This window comes from Podarcis vaucheri, assembly GCF_965113315.1.
Source record: "Podarcis vaucheri genome assembly, chromosome: 13".
NCBI classification, from domain to species: Eukaryota; Metazoa; Chordata; class Lepidosauria; order Squamata; family Lacertidae; genus Podarcis; species Podarcis vaucheri.
In genome coordinates, this window is record NC_138751.1 from 25277151 (window position 1) to 25300020 (window position 22870).

General features: G+C 40.3%; 4 protein-coding genes across 4 annotated transcripts; all 4 read left to right on the forward strand.

Moving 5' to 3' along the window:
- Positions 1 to 2546: 2546 nt before the first annotated feature.
- Positions 2547 to 3485, forward strand: LOC309517271 (olfactory receptor 14I1-like; the record flags this gene model as incomplete). Its single annotated transcript, XM_082196414.1, has 1 exon — positions 2547 to 3485. One exon carries the CDS (start codon positions 2547 to 2549, stop codon positions 3483 to 3485), a length of 939 nt encoding a protein of 312 aa, XP_082052540.1.
- A 3969-nt stretch (positions 3486 to 7454) lies between these two features.
- Positions 7455 to 8393, forward strand: LOC309517267 (olfactory receptor 14I1-like; the record flags this gene model as incomplete). The annotated part of the gene is made up of 1 exon (XM_082196410.1): positions 7455 to 8393. The coding sequence occupies one exon, from the start codon at positions 7455 to 7457 to the stop codon at positions 8391 to 8393; it is 939 nt and encodes a 312-aa protein (XP_082052536.1).
- A 6563-nt stretch (positions 8394 to 14956) lies between these two features.
- On the forward strand, positions 14957 to 21919 carry LOC309516558 (olfactory receptor 14A16-like; the record flags this gene model as incomplete). The annotated part of the gene is made up of 2 exons (XM_082195321.1): positions 14957 to 15435; positions 21463 to 21919. The coding sequence occupies 2 exons, from the start codon at positions 14957 to 14959 to the stop codon at positions 21917 to 21919; spliced, it is 936 nt and encodes a 311-aa protein (XP_082051447.1).
- On the forward strand, positions 19743 to 20681 carry LOC309517266 (olfactory receptor 14A16-like; the record flags this gene model as incomplete). Its single annotated transcript, XM_082196409.1, has 1 exon — positions 19743 to 20681. The coding sequence occupies one exon, from the start codon at positions 19743 to 19745 to the stop codon at positions 20679 to 20681; it is 939 nt and encodes a 312-aa protein (XP_082052535.1).
- Positions 21920 to 22870: the final 951 nt, after the last annotated feature.

Sequence of the window (22870 nt, forward strand, 5' to 3'; positions counted from 1 at the left end):
AATGCTTAGATACGCAAAACAAATTCATCTCCATATCTCTGTTGCAATCCATGGACCCAGCGGGACAAAATGTTTAAGCTCACTCCAAAACGTAGAGTGAACCAAAATTCTCTGTCATTGCCAATTCAGGCAAAACGTGCATGTAATATTTATTTGATTACATTTCTGACAAAATCAGAAGAAGCAATAATGAGGGTGAAAATTATTGTTATGAAAGTTATTGTTTGGACACATGGGAGCAATTTGTCAAAGTACCAAAGTGCACATCCAATTAACCTCCTTTCTACATGTGCATCTTTAAAAAGCCAGTTTACAAAGGAGCTGCTACACAATATTCAGTCAAATCTGAAAAGCAGATGAAAGACTCTCAGATGACCCAAGGGATGCATGACCAGTCATAACCTAAAGCAGCTACCCCCAAAAAATGCCATTTACCCACATTGAGAGCCAACTGCTCTTAAAGGGCATAGGTAAGTTTTATTTTAATTTTTTAAAAATGTAAATTTAATACTATCTACAGTGACAAAAGACTGACATTTCCCCCCCCCCTCTTTATTCACTGGCACACCACCTACATTTCTCTTACACAACAACATTCCCTTTGAAATTTCCCCTTCACTGAAGTCAGTGTCATTAAAGTGTAATAATACAAGCAGTATGCATTAACTTGGGGGCGGGGGCAGCAGTATGTCTGTGGGAAACATCAAGGCAAGACTTCTAAGTAACATGTAAGCATCTTTGTACACATAACTGAGAAATCTGACCAAAAGAAAAATAATGAAATTGCAAGTAATTGGGGAAAAAGTGGTCTTACAACCAATTCAGCCTCCCACCATTATACTTCTCCCATGAGCAGACACTGATGTGATAAATTATTTGTTTGCATAAGCTGACTGCACCAGAATACAAATCCAGAGTAGGCTAGCAGGAGGACCAGCAGATCAGTTGGGGCTGATCCAAGGCATTCTTCTGGCTGAGGCAACATATAAGTCAGCACTCCCTGCCACACTCATCAGCATCTTACGCCACACCAAAGGCTAGTTTAGGCACCACAACATGATCACATGACACACACTTGGTTTATCCTCCGATAGTGATTGCTCACTCTCCCAATTAGCAGCTATTTTTCTTATTTTCAAGCAAGTCACCTCCTCACCAAGGGGCTAACATTGGATAAGACAGTTCCATAATTATTTCCTAAATATTAAGGCAGCTAAATACTAATGGGGTGCATGAGGTGTTAGGGGAGGGGCAGTACCTCTGGTGGGGGATATGTCATGCTCCTTCTGGGGTAGCTTGTTGACCTTTGGTCCCCAACTTGCACTCAGCTCTCACCTGTGGCTCCTAGGAGCTGTCAGCATGTGACAGTGGCCACAAACATGGAACAGCTTTGCCTGGCCAGCTAAACCAGCTGAGGATAGGCAATGGGTCTCAAACCCTGGGTGAATTAAGGACTTCCCCTGCATGCAAAGATTTAGCGGATCTCATTCTGGCTGATTGAGCAAACAAGACCAATGGTGGGTCCAGTGGTAGAAAAGGTGGTTTCTGCAGGTGCTGTAGAGGGAAGTGGGGCAGATGGGGCTTGTCAAACTGGGAAGGTAGCCCATTTAGGAGAAGGAAAACTCCGATCCTAAACCTCTGCTGCCTTGCAGGATTTCTTCAGGAGATGAAAAAGCTAAGAAGTAAACACTACCCAAATCTGGAGAGCAGTCCCTCCAACAATTGGATGGTGGCTTGTACGCTATTAATAATTGTGTGTAGAGTGATATAGTGAGCCCCTGTACTAGTCATCAGATATGTTTATGTGGGTCTATGATACAATGGTGCTGCATTCATCTGAGAGCCCTCCATCTTCTAATGGGACCTGACAGAATATTGAGTAGTAGTTTTCTGTTTATGGGGGGTGGGACCTGCTAACTGTGAAAGGGGCCTGCTGTTTGGTGACCTTTCTGGGGCAGGCAAAGGAACTGGGGCAAATAAGTTCACACAGTTTGTGGGAAGGATGGGAGGAAAGGCACAAGTATCTGCATCACCAATGAAAATAGTTGATCCACCCTGCCTTCTCAGGATGCATTAAGTTTCATATTTCCTTCCACGTCCAGCCAAATACCCAAAAGGAAGGCTATATGTTTATATTGTGTGCAAATAATCTGGTAGTTTAATTGAGAACCCTGAATCATTGAGACCTATAGCTTGGTGGTGAACTCCTAGGACATAGATGTGCCTGCATGTTGGCTTCTCTTTTCTGAGGTCCCTCTGAATGCATAGGTGTCAGGAGAAGAGATCATGGATATAGTCAGACCTTGCCCTGAACACATTTGCAACAGATATAGAGGCTCAATGAGTGGACAGGGATTCTCTCATGACAATACAGAGGGGTCAGACAGCCTGTCATCATATGTCTTCATTTCATATTTCAGCAAAGAAATATCAGCTTCATTTGATTATGACACAGAAGGAGTCCACCTTAAATTAAACTGCTTACTCAATATTTCTTCCTATTTTATTCTGGTACAGGTAATATGTGAATATGCCCAGTGAAAAAAATGCACAATCTTACCTCCATGTCAACATTTCTGCTGCTGGGATTCTCAGATATTCGAGAACTGCAGATCTTGCACTTCTTTGTGTTCCTAGCATTGTACATTATAGCAATCATAGGGAATCTCCTGATTGTTGCTGCAATTGTCCTTGATCACCAGCTTCACACACCCATGTACTTCTTTCTACTGAATTTGGCTATGCTGGACATCGGAACAATTTCCGTCATGGTACCCAAATCAATAGTTCTTTCCCTTCTAAACAGCAGGTTTATTTCTTATTTTGGATGTGTTGCACAAGTTTTCTTTTTTATGTTATTTGGAACATCAGATGTTGCTCTCCTAACTATAATGGCACATGATCGCTATGTTGCTATCTGCAACCCATTACAATATGAGTCAATAATGCACAAAGCAGCCTGTATTCGTATGGTAGTGATTGTGTGGACTATTTGTGTTTTATATGCTGCGTTACATACTGGGAGCACCTTTGCAAATACCTTCTGTTCTAATGCTGTTAATCAGTTCTTCTGTGAAATCCCACCACTACTGAAGCTCTCCTGCTCTAACTTCTACCTGGTTGAAGTTGGGCTTCTTGTGCTAAGCTCTGGTATAGCACTAGGTTGTTTTGTTTTCATAATCTTAACATATATGCAGATCTTTTCTACAGTGTTAAAAATCCCCTCCGTTCATGGAAAGAAAAAAGCCCTCTCCACTTGCCTTCCCCACCTCACTGTTGTCTCTGTGTTTCTTATAAGTGGGGTGTTTGCCTATGCAAGGCCTCCCAGTGATTCTTCTTCCGATCTGGATATAGTTGTGTCTGTGATGTACACCATAATTCCTCCCACATTGAATCCATTTATCTACAGCATGAGAAACAAAGAAATCAAGACTGCTTTGTGGAAACTCTTAAATTTTGGGAAATCTTCTAAAGTTTTCTCCTGAGTTGTTCTGTGAAAATGGGATTTTGTGGTCTTCGGTATGAGAATGGTTTCCTTTAAATAAAGCACCACACACATTTCAGTAACCAGCAAACATTACTTCTATCACAAATATTACCCTCTGCCTCCTCTGGCCTACATTGAATTTCTTTCATCCATCATTTTTCATATGCATAGTTTGGCTACAGTCAACCTAATATCAGCTGAGTTATAATCTACGCAGAAATCAACATGGCATTCTAATACTGTCTGAACTTTATTGATTAGGTTCCTTTTCTAAACACTGGTGTAGGCCTCATCCCTTGCTACTACCAATAACAATGGGTGAGAATTTCACCTCAGCTCTCATTCTAAACTGAATCTATCAAATTCACACTTTCAATATACGAACTTGACCACAAATTCAGTTCTCTGAATTTTCCAATGAAGTTTGCCCATAAGCCAATGTTTTAGAAAAATCCATATTTTCAGGGAATTTATGTAAATAAATGGATATATTAGTGAACCTAACACAAAAAATGCTTAAAAAATGTGTGCATTAGTAAAAACTGCACATAAATATATTTATTAGAAGATATGCACACTAAAATGTTGAGGAAATGTCATGAGAATATTTTTTTAACAGCGAATTGCTCCAAAAATTGAAAATTGAATTTATGGTTAGAAAAATGTTCAACTGAGATAGGACCTTTCTCTGGGACCAAAGAGAAAATGTTTTTGGACAATGTCAAGGAGTTTAAAAAGACCGGAAATTATTGCTACTTTGCTTAGAGAAATTTGTTACTTTGCATTTTGTAACATTTTATTTTGTAACTAGTTTAAAACATTTTTGCAGTAAAACTTTTTGGAATTCATTCTTGTGGTGGAGCTTATTCTCTTCTATGGTGCACAAGATCCAGAGCAGGGATCCATTCTAATATCTCTTACAAGAGGTGCTGAGGAAAGGCACATTCCTTTCTATTTATGGAGCTTTCTAACCTGCCAGCAATGGCAGAGGGATGCCAGCCGGCTGTGCCACGGTGAAATGTGCCCGTGGCCACACTCACACAGAGTTCTGAATGGCTGGGGCTGTCCAACAAGGGCAGAACCCCAGCAACAACAACACAGCTGCCATGACGCAGGGTGAAGGCAGCAACTCTCTGCCCCCTAAGCTGGCATATTGTTGTGACCCAGCTGCCCAGCTGCAATGCTGCCCACTGTGAAAGGTGAGCGGACTTGTGACACATCACTATGGGAAGTTCACAACTGCATAGTTTTTAAAATGTTCCCAGGAAGCAAGATGGCTGCCTACATTGATATCTGTGTCTATAACTCTTTGTTATGACATGTGGTCCTTGGAAGCACTTTATATGACTTTTTTACCCACATGACAGTCACATTACTAGCTGCTTTGACAATTTAAAAAGAAATAAGGCAGACTCTGCATCAGCTTTTAAATACATAAATATGCAAAACAGATTCATCACCAAATCTCTGTTGCAATCCGCACATGGGACCCAGAGGGACAAAATGTTTAAGCTCACTCCAAAATGTAGAGTGAACCAAAATTCTCTGCCATTGCCAATTCAGGCAAAATGTGCATGTAATATTTATTTGATTAAATTTCTGACAAAATCAGAAGAAGCAATAATGAGGGTGAAAATTATTGTTATGAAAGTTATTGTTTGGACACTTGGGAGCAATTTGTCAAAGTACCAAAGTGCACATCCAATTAACCTCCTTTCTACATGAGCATCTTTAAAAAGTCAGTTTACAAAGGAGCTGCTACACAATATTCAGTCAAATCTGAAAAGCAGATGAAAGACTCTCAGATGACCCAAGGGATGCATGACCAGTCATAACCTAAAGCAGCTACCCCCCAAAAATGTCATTTACCCACATTGAGAGCCAACTGCTCTTAAAGGGGATAGGTAAGTTTTATTTTAATTTTAAAAAATGTAAATTTAATACTATCTACAGTGATAACAGTCTGACATTTCCCCCCTCTTTATTCATTGGCACACCACCTACATTTCTCTTACACAACAACATTCCCTTTGAAATTTCCCATTCACTGGAGTCAATGTCATTAAAGTGTAATAATACAAGCAGTATGCATTAACTGGGGAGCGGGAGCAGCAGTATGTCTGTGGGAAACATCAAGGCAAGACTTCTAAGATGTGAAAGTAACATGTAAGCATCTTTTGTACACATAACTGAGAAATCTGACCAAAAGAAAAATAATGAAATTGCAAGCAATTAGGGAAAAAGTGGTCTTGCAACCAATTCAGCCTCCCACCATTATACTTCTCCCATGAGTAGACACTGATGTGATAAATTATTTGTTTGCATAAGCTGACTGCACCAGAATACAAATCCAGAGTAGGCTAGCAGAAGGACCAGCAGATCAGTTGGGGCTGATCCAAGGCATTCTTCTGGCTGGGGCAACATATAAGTCGGCACTCCCTGCCACACTCATCAGCATCTTACGCCACACCAAAGGCTAGTTTAGGCACCAGAAAGCAGGTCACATGACACACACTTGGTTTATCCTCCAATAGTGTTTGCTCACTCTCCCAATTAGCAGCTATTTTTCTTATTTTCAAGCAAGTCACCTCCTCACCATGGGGCTAACATTGGATAAGACAGTTCCATAATTATTTCGTAAATATTAAGGCAGCTAAATACTAATGGGATGCATGAGGTGTTAGGGGAGGGGCAGTACCTCTGGTGGGGGATATGTCATGCTCCTTCTGGGGTAGCTTGTTGACCTTTGGTCCCCAACTTGCACTCAGCTCTCACCTGTGGCTCCTAGGAGCTGCCAGCATGCGACAGTGGCCACAAACATGGAACAGCTTTGCCTGGCCAGCTAAACCAGCTGTGGGTAGCCAATGGGTCTCAAACTCTTGGTGAATTAAGGACTTATCCTGCATGCAAAGATTTAGTGGATCTTAATCTGGCGGATTGAGCAAACAAGACCAATGGTGGGTCCAGTGGTAGAGAAGGTGGTTTCTGCAGGTGCTGTAGAGGGAAGTGAGGCAGATGGGGCTTGTCAAACTGGGAAGGTAGCCCATTTAGGAGAAGGAAAACTCCGATCCTAAACCTCTGCTGCCTTGCAGGATTTCTTCAGGAAGGAGATGAAAAGCTAAGAAGTAAACACTACCCAAATCTGGAGAGCAGTCCCTCCAACAATTGGATGGTGGCTTGTACGCTATTAGTAATTGTGTGTACAGTGATATAGTGAGCCCCTGTACTAGTCTTCAGATATGTATATGTGGGGCTATGATACAATGGTGCTGCATTCATCTGAGAGTCCTCCATCTTCTAATGGGACCTGACAGAATATTGAGTAGCAGTTCTTTGTTTATGGGGGGTGGGACCTGCTAACTTTAAAAGGGCCTGCTGTTTGGTGACCTTTCTGGGGCAGGCAGAGGAACTGGGGCAAATGTGTCAACAGAGTTTGTGGGAAGGATGAGAGGAAAGGCACCTGTATCTGCATCACCAATGAAAATAGTTGACCCATCCTGCCTTATCAGGCTGCATTTTTTCATATTTCCTTTCACGCCCATCCAAACACCCAAAAGGAAGGCTATATGTTTATATTGTGTGCAAATAATCTGGTAGTTTAATTGAGAACCCTGAATCATTGGGACCTATAACTTGGTGGTGAACTGCCTGCATGTTGACTTCTCTTTCTGATGTCCCTGTGAATGCATAGATGTCAGGAGAAGAGATTATGGATATAGTCAGACCTTGCCCTGAACACATTTGCAACAGATATAGAGGCTCAATGAGTGGACAGGGATTCTCTCACGACAATACAGAGGGGTCAGAAAGCCTGTCATCATGTTTTCATTACATATTTCAGCAAAGAAATATCAGCTTCATTTGATTATTACACAGAAGGAGTCCAGCTTAAATTAAAGTGTTTACTCAATATTTATTTCTATCTTATTCTGGTACAGGTAATATGTGAATATGGCCAGTGAAAAAAATGCACAATCTTACCTCCATGTCTACATTTCTGCTGCTGGGATTCTCAGACATTCGAGAACTGCAGATCTTGCACTTCTTTGTGTTCCTAGCATTGTACATTATAGCAATCATAGGGAATCTCCTCGTTGTGGTTGCAATTGTCCTTGATCATCACCTTCACACACCCATGTACTTCTTTCTACTGAATTTGGCTATGCTGGACATCGGAACAATTTCCGTCATGGTACCAAAATCAATAGTTCTTTCCCTCCTAAACAGCAGGTTTATTTCTTATTTTGGATGTGTTGCTCAAGTTTTCTTTTTTATGTTATTTGGAACATCAGATTTTGCTCTCCTAACTATAATGGCACATGATCGCTATGTTGCTATCTGCAACCCATTACAATACGAGTCAATAATGCACAAAGCAGCCTGTATTCGTATGGTAGTGATTGTGTGGACTATTTGTGTTTTATATGCTGTGTTACATACTGGGAGCACCTTTGCAAATACCTTCTGTTCTAATGCTGTTAATCAGTTCTTCTGTGAAATCCCACCACTACTGAAGCTCTCCTGCTCTAACTTCTACCTGGTTGAAGTTGGGCTTCTTGTGCTAAGCTTTGGTATAGCACTAGGTTGTTTTGTTTTCATAATCTTAACATATATGCAGATCTTTTCTACAGTGCTAAAAATCCCCTCTGTTCATGGAAAGAAAAAAGCCCTCTCCACTTGCCTTCCCCACCTCACTGTTGTCTCTGTGTTTCTTTTAAGTGGGTTGTTTGCCTATGCAAGGCCTCCCAGTGATTCTTCTTCCAATCTGGATATAGTTGTGTCTGTGATGTACACCATAATTCCTCCCACATTGAATCCATTCATTTACAGCATGAGAAACAAAGAAATCAAGACTGCTTTGTGGAAACTCTTAAATTTTGGGAAATCTTCTAAAGTTTTCTCCTGAGTTGTTCTGTGAAAATGGGATTTTGTGGTCTTCGGTATGAGAATGGTTTCCTTTAAATAAAGCACCACACACATTTCAGTAACCAGCAAACATTACTTCTATCACAAATATTACCCTCTGCCTCCTCTAGCCTACATTGAATTTCTTTCATCCATCATTTTTCATATTCATAGTTTGGCTACAGTCAACCTAATATCAGCTGAGTTATAATCTACACAGAAATCAACATGGCATTCTAATATTGTGTGGACTTTATTGACTAGGTTCCTTTTCTAAACACTGGTGTAGGCCTCATCCCTTGCTACTACCAATAACAATGGGTGGGAATTTCACCTCGGCTCTCATTTTAAACTGAATCTATCAAATTCACACTTTCAGTATATGAACTTAACCACAAATTCAGTTCTCTGAATTTTCCAATGAAGTTTGCCCATAAGCCAATGTTTTAGAAAAATCCATATATTCAGGGAATTGAATTTATGGTTAGAAAAATGTGCAACTGAGATAGGACCTTTCTCTGGGACCAAAGAGAGAATGTTTTTGGACAATGTCAAGGACTTTAAAAAGACTGGAACTTATTGCTAGTTTGTTTAGAGAAATGTGTTACTTTGCATTTTGTAACATTTTATTTTGTAACTAGTTTAAAACATTTTTGCAGTAAAACTTTTTGGAATTCATTCTTGTGGTGGAGCTTATTCACTTCTATGGTGCACAAGATCCAGAGCAGGGAATTCCACTCTAATATCTCTAAGAAGAGGTGCTGAGGAAACGGGAAGGCACATTCCTTTCTGTTACTGCTTTGACTTGGGAAGCCTCACACAGATCCCATGTCAACTTGGGGAAATCCAGAATCCACCCTTCTGCCTCCCTCAAGGCACCCTTCTTTGGCTCAGGATGAATTTGGTATTTGTCTGAATTCACTGCACACATCCTTAATATTAAGTAATCCATGCTCTTTTACAAGACAAATATCACATAAATTGCAGGTCTCCAGCAGGATGGAGGACCCAGAGTGCTTCTACATAATACAGTGGGGTTTTGTTATTTCTTGGACAATAGCACAATTGGAGGTTACCAGAGTCTGTGTGACGGTAGCCAAGCTATCCCTGTCCATTAAAGACAATAGTTGTGCACCAGCTGAAGCTTGGCATAAGCACTTCAAGCCACTGACTCCTGATCCCAAGTGATTACGAACCTGCTCCTTTAAGGGGAGTGGAACACTATACAGGACAGATTGTTTTTCCATCTCCCAAACTCAGGAACCATACACCCAGAACAACTCCATCTTGCCTTGATTTCATTTCATTGTCTGGGCCCACATCAAGACTCCGGACACCAGTCAAGTACTTTACAAGCCTCTCCTGGTACCAATGGAAAAGAGAGAGAGAGAGAGTTGTGTGTCATCACTACATATTCTCTGGGGACTATTCACGGTGGGCCAGGAACTGGCAATACCTGTTTTGCTTCAATACCCCCTATATCAATGCAGCCTTAGTTCCCTTAACCCACCTCCAATCATAATAGTACAATGTGGGGTTGGGGGTGTTGTGGGGAGAGACAGATCCAGCCATCCCAGCCAGAACCACCCCATCTCTAACTGGCAAATTTATGACATCATCTCTGAGAGAAGTTTTTCATCTTAATTTAATAGCATCATATTGCTTAAAAATATCAGCACATCCTCCGTTGAATTTTTGGCATTAATGAGATCATTTAGAATCTCAAGATCTTTCCCAATATTCCTCTGAAGTGCCAGATCTATGACAATCTGTTTGATTGAAGGGGCACACGGAACAACCTGCTGGACCTACTGTGCAGGAATGTACTTAATTACAGGCACATAAGGGGAAATATGTACTATCATTGTAAGTGGGGGCTCACTTCAGAAGACTGAATCTTCCATCACCTTTGGTCACAACAAGATTCCTCAGGTATGTGCATGTGTTTGTTGGCATGGTCAGAGTATTCCTGCTTTTCATATACAGCCATACCTCATGTTGCGTCCGCTTCAGGTTGCGTTTTTTCAGGTTGCGGACTGCCGAAACCCGGAAGTACCAGAACGGGTTACTTCCGGGTTTCGGCAGTCGTGCATGTGCAGAAGCACTAAATTATGCTTTGCACATGCGCAGAAGCGCCGAATCGCAACCCGCGTGTGCACAGACATGGGTTGTGAACACTGTGGGTTGTGAACGTGCATCCCACATGGATCACATTCGCAACCCAAGTGTCCACTGTATAATCTTTTCATGTGTATGTGCGTGCGCATACACATGCTTAACTCTTGACTGCATTCTGATCTGCTTGTTGTTGTTTTTATGTCCTGGAAACATCTACAGGTATAGAACAGCCTGGTGACTTCAGCTTTGTCTTTACAGGCAGAGACACTACCCACACAATGATATTTTTCTTTGTTTTAAGTAACTCAACTTTCAGAATTGGATAGTTAAAGTGGTTGGAGCCTGTAATTTAAGTGCTGCATGATCTATGTCTAGAAACTTCTCTTTATTAACACCGTATTTTGCAAGGAGTAAACAACCAACATTGGAGTCAGCTAGGGGACCTTTCAATCAAATACAGTCCAATCCTGTGCATGTCTTATTGGAAGCAAACCCTACTGACCTCAATGAGATTTCCTCCAAAGTAAGTACACCTTGTGACTCGAACATTTTGGCTCCTGAACCCGGCAAACCCAGAAGTGAGTGTTCCAGTTTGTGAATGTTCTTTGGAAGCTGGATGTCCGGCACGGCTTCCATGGCTTCCGATTGAGTGCAGGAAGCTCCTGCAGCCAACTGGAAGCCACACCTTGGTTGTCGAACTTTTTTGGAAGTTGAAAAGACTTCCAGAATAGATTTCATTTGACAACCAAAGTACAAAGTACAACCTATTTATTCACATTTGGTTGTGTTGATTCTTCTTCCTGGTATGTTGGCAAATACAATACAATACAATGGCATTTTGAAATGTAATTTACATCCTGAGAGGCAACAAATGATCTTTGATACTGATAACAGACAGATGCACTTTAACCCTTTAAAATGCCAGAACAAACAAAAGAATGTAGTGCAACCTTTGAGGGTTATCTTGAAGAGCTGGGGCATCTCTCTCTCTCTCTCTAACTATCTATATATTTGTAGTGTAGTGCATGCAGAATGCAGCTGTGCTGAGGGAAACACTAGGCAAAAGGACTTAACCAAAAATCTTAAGGGACAAGCAGGATGCTATGGAAGGTAGCATTTTAAAGGTAAACTCCACTGCCAGCCACTTTTAAATGGAGTAACATTACTCCACCTGGTTGAACCAGTTAGAATATTCAAGGGCAGAAGACTGAAATGTTATAGCCATCTTCAAATATCCAAAGAGCTGTCACATGGAAGATGGCACAAGCTTGTTTTTCACTGTTCCAAAGGGTAGGACCTGAACCAATGGATTCAAATTACAAGAAAGGAGATTCTGATTGAACATTAGGAAGAACTTTCTGATGGTAAGAGCTGTTGAACAATGGAACCGACTACCTCAGAAGGTGGTGGACTATTATTCATTGGAGGCTTTTCAATAGAGGTTGGATGGCTCCCTGTCAGGGATTATTTACTTGTTATTCCTGCATTGTAACGAGTTGGGCTATATGGCCATTGAGGTCCCTTCCAACTGTTCAATTCTAGGTATAATTCAATGCAACAATTCAAGCAAGAGGTAACCAGAACATGGATTGCTGTGAAAGACTATCTCTATACATAAATGGCAAGAGCTGAGTAATCAGTCAAAGCTGGCAGAATACATTCCATGTCACCAAGTGACAATGGTGGATCAAAGATCTCCTTCAAAGTCGTGCAGTTGGCCCTTTCGATGGGGGGTATTGGACTGTAAAAAAATGGTTGAACCTCATGGTTTGAAGCTTCATAATGATGATGAAGATGGTTTTACTGTACTTTTATCAGTGAGGTCAGGAAAAGCTTTGGTCAGCCCCCTGAAGACTCAGTAGCCAATCACAGCAAGGTGAAGTGCTTGTTAGGATATTTCCGTTCCACCTTAAAAAGGGGACAGGCTGTTGTGAGTCACAGCCTACGTATTTCCTGTTCACAGGATGTTTCTGTTTTGTATTTGTATATGCTTTCGTTTTCTCTCTGTGCCTGGACATCGAAGCAGGCAGTCATGTTTTCTCTTTGTTCTGACCAACGCGAATAAAGTTGTAAATAATGTTCTCCTGAGTGCATCTTTCACTGTACGAACTCTGCTGATAGAGCGTGCATCAGTCCTTGGAATGTGGAAAGCTATTTCCAAGGCTTTTGTCGCTAATTGATTGATACTGCGTTTCTACGGGAGGTCGATGGATCGTCCAGAGACAGCGTGGGGCCATGATGGTTTTTGTCTCCCTGGCAGTAGCCCAACAGTGCTAGCCAATCAGGAGGGAGTGGAAAAGTAAAAGGTAAAACCTGACAGTTAAAGTGTTAGATAGGGCTTGGATGGGAGAATAGCTGAGCAGCTAGAGGTTTGCTAGGCAGGACAAACCAGATTATTTTATAAAACAATTATAACATATTATATCATAAAGGGGGGCTAGATGTGTTTTACTAGCATGGTGGGACAAAGAGCCATTCTAGGATGAATCAGATGATTTAGGAACACTGTAAAAGCCATAAGTAAAAGTCTTAAACACTTCTGTAAAAAAAGAATTTGACCAAAATCAAGCTTGTACTTTACCAAAGTAACCATCAAGCTGTAACGCTCATTGGGTGTGTATAAATAAAATACCAGTTTTGTTTTAAACATGTCTAATTTAATTTATTCCCACTTTAAGGGATAAGTGGTCACAGATCGTGAGTGAATGCCTGGAACCCCATGGGCTCCTGCCACCGCTCAGCAAAGATAGAGGGAGGCACCCAACTTTTGTAACAGTATGTTTTATCTGTATGGTGGACAATTTACCAGGCAATCCAATAAACTTTTTTTAAAAAACATGGAAAGAAAGAAGGCAGTCCTCAGACATCTTCCAAGTACCATTGTGAAACCCATGTATGGATTGATTCATAGATATGCAGACAAATCCTCTTTTCATGTTCCAATGCGCACATAGGTCTGCCAGGGCCAAGATGGAAAACCTCTCTGTATACGCAGTGCTATCTGGAATCCTCTATAAGACAGTGAGCATATATTAGTTGCTTACATTTGTGACAGAAACAGAGGAAACAATAATTGGGGAGTTCTGGTTCTGATCAACTGTTTTGGACTCATGGGAGCAATTTGCCACAATGCCAAAGCACATATCCAATTAAGCTCCTTCTAACACACACACCTTTTAAAAACCGGTTTATAAATACATCTGTTATACAATATTCTGGCATGTGCCAGAAGAAGAAGAAATCATCTCAGATGTCTCAATGAATGTCTGACCAGTCATGGCCTATAGTAGTGAAATGAAAAACTTCACTTACCCAGGCTGTTTTAAAAGGAAAAGGTAAGTGGTTGGGGTGGTTTTTAGCTGTGAACTTAACAATACCTGTGGCAAGAAAACTGTAACTCCTTATTTCTTCGCATCATTCTTCATCACCACACCTACATCTTTCTACATGTTACTCTTACACTCAGTGCTTTTCTTGGGGGGGGGGGGAGATGCATGGGTACGCATACCTCTAAACATTTTGTGAATCTAAGTTTGGCTAATTCAGGGGCAGAATTTCAATATGAGTAGGAAAATGAGAGTACCCCAAACATATATATTTTTTTAAAGAAAAAAAAGCACTGCTTACACTGCATTTTGACCTAAACAATTTCTCAGAACTGAGGTTGATGAATTGAAAGAAAAATAATACAAGCATGTTACATTAACTAGCATTCCTCTATCTGTGGAATGTATCAGAATCAGACTTGGAAGATAAGGTGGTAACACTCAAGTATCTTTGTACATTTAAGCTGGAAACATAACAAATCTAAGAATACTGCAAATTGTGATTCCACATACCCACCCATCTCCAGTAGGGAAGAAGTGGTCTCAGATTAAAATCAGTCTCCCAACAGTATATTGCTCACAGGGCATAGGCAGATTTCTGATGAACTATTTGTGGATATTAGCTGGCTGAAGAAATGTTTGCACCAGTTGTGTTTTTTAAAAAATCCAGATTAGACTAGGACTTCCACCCAGTCAATATATATTGTGTACATTGTGTGTCTTTAGTCTGTCCACCTTATCTGGCACCCTGCATAATTGGAGCCAGCAACTGATTGGTGAGCTCCTTTGCACATATAAATGTATGCTTGTAACTTCCCTTTCTGATGCTTCACTGAATGCATAGATGCCAGGGGAAGGATTTTAGGGAGTATAGACTCACCACACCTTGCCTACATTTGCAAATGGTGTGTGTGGGGGGGCACAAGTGGACAGGGATTATCTGATGAGAAAACAGAGCGGACAACAATTATTGCTGATTATGCAAAGGAATATTTGGTGGACTTGATTTCTAGATCAAAGCAGCTCAGTTTAAATTAAATTGATGAATCAATAATTGTACACTAATAGTCCTTATCCTCTTGCTTGTACAGGTAACATGTGGATAAGTGCTGCGAACATAATGCACAATCTTACCTCCTTGCCTGCATTTCTGCTGCTGGGATTCTCAGATATTCGAGAACTACAGATCTTGCACTTCTTTGTGTTCCTAGCCTTGTACTTGATGGCAATAATAGGGAATCTTCTAATTGTCATTGTCATTGTCCTTGATCACCACCTTCATACCCCTATGTATTTCTTTCTAATGAATTTGGCCATCATGGACCTTGGAACAGTTTCAGTTATGGTGCCCAAATCAATGGCTATTTCCCTTTACAACAACAGGTTAATTTCTTATTTTGGATGTGTTGCTCAGGTTTTCTTTTTACATTTATTTGGAATATCAGATTTTGCTCTCCTAACTATAATGGCACATGACCGTTACGTTGCTATTTGCAGACCACTGCAATATGAGACAATTATGCACAAAGGAGCCTGTATACGGATGGTAGCCATTGGGTGGATCACAGGCTTTCTTGCTGCCATGTTACATACTGGGAGCACCTTTGGCAATACCTTCTGTGGTAATTCTGTCAATCAGTTCTTCTGTGAAATCTCAAAATTACTGAAGATCTCTTGCTCTGACTTTTACTTAGTTGAAGTTCGGGTTCTTGTGATAGCCTTTATTATATCAGTAGGATGCTTCATTTTCATCATCATAACATACATGCAGATCTTTTCTACAGTGCTCAGAATACCTTCTTTAGATGGTCAGAAAAAAGCCCTCTCCACTTGCATTCCCCACCTCACTGTTGTCTCTTTGCTTATGTTCACTGGTGCCTTTGCCTACGCAAGGCCACCCACCGATTCTTCTTCTGATCTAGATATAGTTTTTGCTGTGATATATACCATAATTCCTCCCACATTAAATCCATTTATTTACAGTATGAGAAACAAAGAAATTAAGACTGCTTTGTGGAAACTGTTCTATAAAAATAGTGTTGTATACTGTTCTATATGTTAAAATTTGGCAATGCCATTTTTAACCCAGCAACATAACTTTTGGTAGAGTATCTGCTTTCCATGCAGGAGGTTCCTGCCTTTACCCCTGGCAAGTCCTGGCTGGGGGATAATGATTCCACGTCTGAAGTCATAGAGGGTTACTGCCAGTCAGTGCTGACAATACTGAACTAAATGGACCCAGTGAAATAAGTGTAAATCAGTTTGTTCTGTTCCTGACTCTGTGATACAAATCATTCCATAATTCCTCCACCTCATTTTTCATATAATTCATCATCAATTGATCACGCATTTCACCATCTTCTCAAGACAGTGTATTTCACTTACAAGTGATACATGTATACGACAATCGAATGTAACCATATTAACAAATATTCCATGTAAACATTTAGTTAGAAAAAGAAAGTTGAAGAACATAAAATGTCTCATTTTCCCAAAATGTTCTGAACAGAACATGACCTTGTGGGGCATTTTGTTCTTGATCATTCTACAATACTATAAAATTTATTTTTGCATAAAAATGTCATCTGGCAATTTCCTTTCTATTATTTTATAATATTGATTAGTAGAACCATCTAATTTGAAGTTTTGTTGTCCAGTGGGTTGTGTGCGCGATAAATTATCCCTCCAATAGCTGCATGCCAGAGCTGGGTCTCCACTCTTAGTCTATTATACTCATACTACACACACCGGCGGACATGCAGCACACAAACCTACAGACATGTACACACACTGATCATAGAAAGAAAACAAGAACACAAGCAACACCCCCCCCCCAATTGACCCAGGGAGACAGTTCCCTTCATGTGCAGATAGCAGTTGTACAGAGCAAATTTTCACACATCACAGTGCAGGACTGCTTGGAGATTGGGGTGACAATATGATAAAATTTATACATTCAGAAATTACTAAGCAAAATATTAAATTATTATATGCTATTGCGACAGAGATGTGCATAACATTATGCAGAACATTAACACAACAAATCTTTAGCATCTCCACTCTTTTCAGTTCACACAACCATCATTTCTAATGTATATGAACACCCTGAATGACAGGAACCAACTGGAAACTAAAAGAAAAATACAAGGAACAATTACTGACCACATACCTCACCATTCATTAATGGAGGCCATTCCACATGTACTATACTGTGAAGGCTTGAGATCAGTTTACTTGTGAGCTTGCTATACCCCATTTATGCCCATCTGACTGTTTTTCTCTGTGGAACTGGCAATGTTACAGGTGCCACATACCGGTAATTTAGGACTAAAAAAAGAAAAGAAACTGTTTTTAACTGTTTTTATTAATAATTATATATTTCTTGTTAGCCATGTGGAGGCTTTATTACAATCAAGTGGTATATAAACTTTGTTAAATGAAACAAATAAACAGAGGTTATTCCTACAGCAACTGGGTCAGATAGGTCAGTCTGGGACTGACTATCCCAAAGTCACACAATATGTTTTATGACTGATTTTATCTATGGCCTCTCACATCCTACTCCACTTAATATTCCTCCGTTTTCCCCGCACATACTGGAAAAATGACATAGAAGTGAGTAAACTGGGGGGATGGAAGTAATCTTTTCTGATAGGTCTGGAAATGTATTGCAGATAGAGGCACATGACGGCAAATAAATAAATAATAAATAAAAAATGGAATGGTAGTTAGAATTCTCTTCAGTTAGAATTATTGCAGCCAGGTTTTGCACTAAAGGAGTCATATTGAAGGGCAGCCCCATGTATAATGCAATATAGCAATTCAGCCAGGATGTAACCAGGAAATGGATAGTTTGTGAAAGCCTATCTCTATCTAGAAATGGCTACAGTATTTGGATATAACTAAATAAATAGCCATAGAGTGATCATTTTTCATGTACTGAAGCACATGTTGTATCTGTTGTTGTTTGTTTGTTTCTACTACCAAGGTCGAATCAGCAAAATTGCCTTGAGGATTCAGATCAGCCCTGCTGTGCTCTTGAGAGCAGGATCCCAAGATGCCTAAACAGAATTAACTAACACTCCCTCCCATGCCTGCTGGCACTAATAGCTGATGCTACATTTAGTGACTATTACCTTTAAATATGCTGTCTTTTTTAAAGGGAAAAAATACTCGGTTACATGTTTGGGGGTAAGTGCCAAGGGAAGGTAGAAAGTGCTTGGTTGAGAAGGTACATGGGCTCTCACATCTGAAGCATATCATACCCTATGAATTTTACACTTGAAGGTATTTCAATTGCTTGCCAACTTTTTCTAACTGGATTATAATTTTGTTCGATTAAATCCAGACTTGGTGATGCTATTAGTAGACCCATTGACTGCAGAGGACTAAATGTGAGTCCAACCCAATACGTTCGATTATAGTTGTATAATTGTGAGATCTGGTACGCCACATTGAAGGGGAAATTGTGACAAAAATGGAAGTGCACAAGCCAAGTTATAAAAGATGATATAAGTATTTTATTATTCATGTGACAGTAATAACCGCAAAACCAATACTGTGTGGTGAGCTCTTATGTACATGTCTGTGTATGTAGGCTTCTCTTTTGGATGTTCCATCAAACACACAGATATTAGAAGAAGGATTGAGGGGGTATAGCCTATACCCTCCAACATTCCTCATATGAAACTAGGGATATTTTGTTCTACATCAGTGTCATTCCACCCCCATGTCCATTAGACAAAGCCAAGCAACCACCTCAAGCAGCAAATGCTGGGGATTGGTGAAGCGGCAGTGAGGTTAGGAGGCTAGGGCTGTGTGTACAAGGTGCCCTGCCCTGTATTAACTCATTGTATTCTTATAAACTGTTTAGGACCATGCCCTCACAATGCGACATACAAGCAAGAGCAAGGCAAGATATAAAGGTATAATAGCTACATGACCAAACATACAACATATTTTAAGAAGCTGTCCTGTAAAAGCCAGTTATGACCTAAGTTAAAGGTAGCATTAAACATAAAGGTCTTTACCGCTTGCCTAAGTGCCAGTGCACATGGGGTAAGGCACAAGTCAATAGGAAGGGAGGGAATGAGCTCATGATATAATAAGCCAAAAAATTAACAATGAAATATTTGATTTTCCTATCCCTTATTTTTGCAGTCCCAAGCAGAAACCGACCTACCAAACCTTCAGGGAGCCTCTGTTCATACTGCGTGTTCTGTCTTCAATTTACGGAGGTTACCTAATTTGTGCAGGCCTGCCGCAAATTATCCCAAATTAAAAGCATGTGCATGTGTGCATAGTGATAACAAAGTCAGTTTATACGAGCTCCAATTCCAGTTCTTACACGGGTGCTGCTGCAAGCCACTGCCAGACTCAGGAGCACATATATATAATGGGTATAATAGTAACCTGCCATTTATTTTGGCTAAAAGAAGTAGATTGATTTTGAGCACATAACTCTGAAATTATTTGATGATATGTGTTGTGCTCTTAACTCTTAATATTGTATAGGTCACATGCAAGGACATACAGATTGTTCTGAGTAAACAAAACTGCCTTGCAAGAAAGCTCACAATGCAAGTTGAAAATCAGTGTCGCTGGGAGCAATTGGGACAATCCTGGATAAAATGAGAAGCCAAAATGACTTCTGTAATTCCAGGAGTGTCCTGGGAAAATTGTGACACTTGACGGCTATGCTAGCCTCCCCACACCATGCACAAATTTCAAATAGGTGCTGGGGGGGGGGTTCAGTGACAATCCGAGGGGGAAAGCATAGAATGCATGGTGGATTTGACTGTTTAAAGGAACTTCGTTTAAATTAAACGGGTTAATAAATATTTATAAACAAACAATCCTATCTTCTTCCTTGTACAGGTAATGTGTGAACACGTTGTGTGAATAAAATGTCCAATCTTACCTCCATGTCTACATTTCTGCTGTTGGGATTCTCAGACATTCGAGAACTACAGATCTTGCACTTTTTTGTTTTCTTGTTGTTGTACTCGGTGGCAATAATGGGGAATTTACTCATTATTGTAGTAGTTGTCTTCGATCACCACCTTCACACCCCCATGTACTTCTTTCTCATGAATTTGGCCATGATGGACCTTGGAACAATTTCTGTCATGGTACCCAAATCGATGGCTATTTCTCTTTTAAACAGCAGGTTCATGTCTTATTCTGGATGTGTTGCTCAAGTCTTTTTTTCATATTTATTTGGAACATCAGATCTTGCCCTCCTAACTATAATGGCACATGACCGCAATGTTGCTATTTGCAACCCACTCCAATATGAGTTAATTGTGAACAGAGGAGCCTGTATACGGATGGTAGCCATTGTATGGATTATCAGTCTTCTTAATGCCACCCTACATGTTGGTTGCACCTTTGCAAACATCTTCTGTTCTAATGCTGTCAATCAATTCTTCTGTGAAATCCCAAGGTTACTGAAGCTTTCCTGCACTGACTTTTACTTAGTTGAAGTTGGGTTTCTTGTGCTAGGATGGAGTATAGGGCTCGGTTGCTTCATTTTCATCATCATAACATACATTCAAATCTTTTCTACAGTGCGTAGAATCCCTTCTGTTCATGGTCAGAAAAAGGCCCTTTCCACTTGCCTGCCTCACCTCATGGTTGTCTCTGTGTTTATGTTCACTGGAGTATTTGCTTATGCAAAGCCACCCACAGATGCTGCTTCTAATTTGGACATAGCTTTTGCTGTGGTCTATACCATCATTCCTCCCACATTGAATCCATTCATCTACAGTATGAGAAACAAGGAAATAAAAACTGCTATGTGGAAACTCTTAGATTATGGGCATTCTTCTAAAAATATATTTTGAGTTTTTAAAAATGGGATTGTATATTCAATGTGAATGTTTTGATATACAGTTTTTAAACTAGCACTAGAACCTTGGGGTGGACATTTGCTGTGCATGTAGGAAGTTCCTGCTGTAACCCCTGGCATCTGCAGGTGGAGGAATGAATGATTCCATATCTGAAGCCATAGGGAGCCACTACCAATCAGTGCCAACAATACTGAGCTAAATGGACCAATGGGCTGATTCAGTGTAAAGTAACTTCCTGTGTTCCTCACTCTGCAATGCAAATAGTCTTATAATTTATTCACCTTATTCTCCATGCCATTCATTGCCATTTGTTCATCCTCTTCACCCTTCTCCCCCCCAAAATTGTGTTTTACTTACTACTGATACAAGTATAGTACAATTAGATATACTGTAACTGTATCAGCAAATACTATTTCCAATGCCTTTAGTAAGAAAATGAAAGTTCAAAAGCATAAAATGTATGTCCCCAAAATAATTATCAATTTTATTTTATTATATTTTTGCTTGCCACTCCAATCTCTGAGTAGTGTGAGATTCCAGGGGTTCCAGGAATTTATCCAGGGTTAAACTCACAGTACCTAGGAACGTAACCCCCATTTAATGGATGTTGCCTATATAGAGCAATCAAATGTAACAAATACTCATTCTAATAAGAAAAAGTGTTGAAAAATGGGTAATTTTCCCATCAGAATTTTCAGTTTTACTGTAGTGTAGACAGAATCATACATTTTGATTGTGATCATTCTAAATTATAAAACTTGTTACATACTTGTAGCACTTTTGCAATCACCTTCTGTTCAAATGGCGTCCATCAGTTCTTCTGTGAAGTTCCAACATTACTGAAGCTCTCCTGCTCTAATATCTACCTTGTTGAAGTAGGGGTTATTGTGTTAGGGTGTTGCCTGGGACTAGGATGCTTCATGTTCATTATCATAACATACATGCAGCTATTTGCTACAGTGCACAGAATTCCTTCAGTACATGGTCAGAAAAAAGCCCTCTCCACTTGCCTTCCCCACCTCACTGTTGTCTCTTTGTTTATGGGCACTGCACTCTTTGCCTATGCAAAGCCTCCCACTAATGCTTCTTCTGATCTGGATATAGCTTTTGCTGTGATCTATACCATAATTCTTCCCATGTTGAATCCATTCATCTATAGCATGAGAAACAAAGAAATCAAGACTGCTTTGTGGAAGCTCTTAGATTTTGGGCATTCCTCTAAAAATAGATAAATATATATATATTTCTATAAAACGACATCTGCAATTCTTCCTGTGAATGGTTGGCCTTGCAATGCCATTGTTCTTTGACCCTCTCACCTTATTATTCATGGAATTCATCCATTTGTTTTTCATCGCCCACTTTTAAAAGTGTATCTTTCGTCTGCAACTGTTTCAATGATCAGAATTAATTCACCACGTGTCTTCTTATACGTAATACCTAAAGGAGAGACATTAAGAGTGGGGCAGGGTGGGAAATCAGGGGGGCTCAGAACCCCCCCTTCCTATTTCTATTTTCCAATGCAACTGATTTTAAATTATAGATCTGGTTTACTGATCAGTAACAGTGGATGAGTAGGAAAATTCCAGCCTGATGTTTACACAAGTCCGTGTTGTTATGGTGTTTTAAATTTCATGGTATATATTGTTGTACACCATCCTATGATAATATATGAATTGGTGGTATATACCTTTGATATTAAAAACAAATAAACCAGATTTGTGAGAATATCAAGACAGTCAGTGGCTCATAGACAGCAAGACAGTTGTGTGGGTATGGACCTGAGTAGTCCAAATAGATGGTACTTAGGAAAAAAATGTTTCAAATGTGCAGCCAGTGTTCATGTCTTCCCTAGGTTGATTGTATTGGCTCCTCCGTAACTCTCTCAAGGTGGTGAGGACAATGGGGTCAGGTCAATGTGCGCACAGAGCAGTAAGACAGGATAGCAAGTCTTTCAATACTGGGGCATGACTGATGCCATGGCTGGTCATGGCTGTAGCCAATGCCCAGCCAACCAGCAAAGGAACTCCCCAAGACCTGGGCCCTTACTGGCCCATTTGAACCTGGCTTTTGACTGGGAGGTAACACCCCCATGGTTGCAATGACAGGGGAATTCCCCACTGGCCAGAGACCAGGCGGGTCTGGCCGGCCAGGAAGGAGGCAGAGGGTTAGGGTCTGCAACA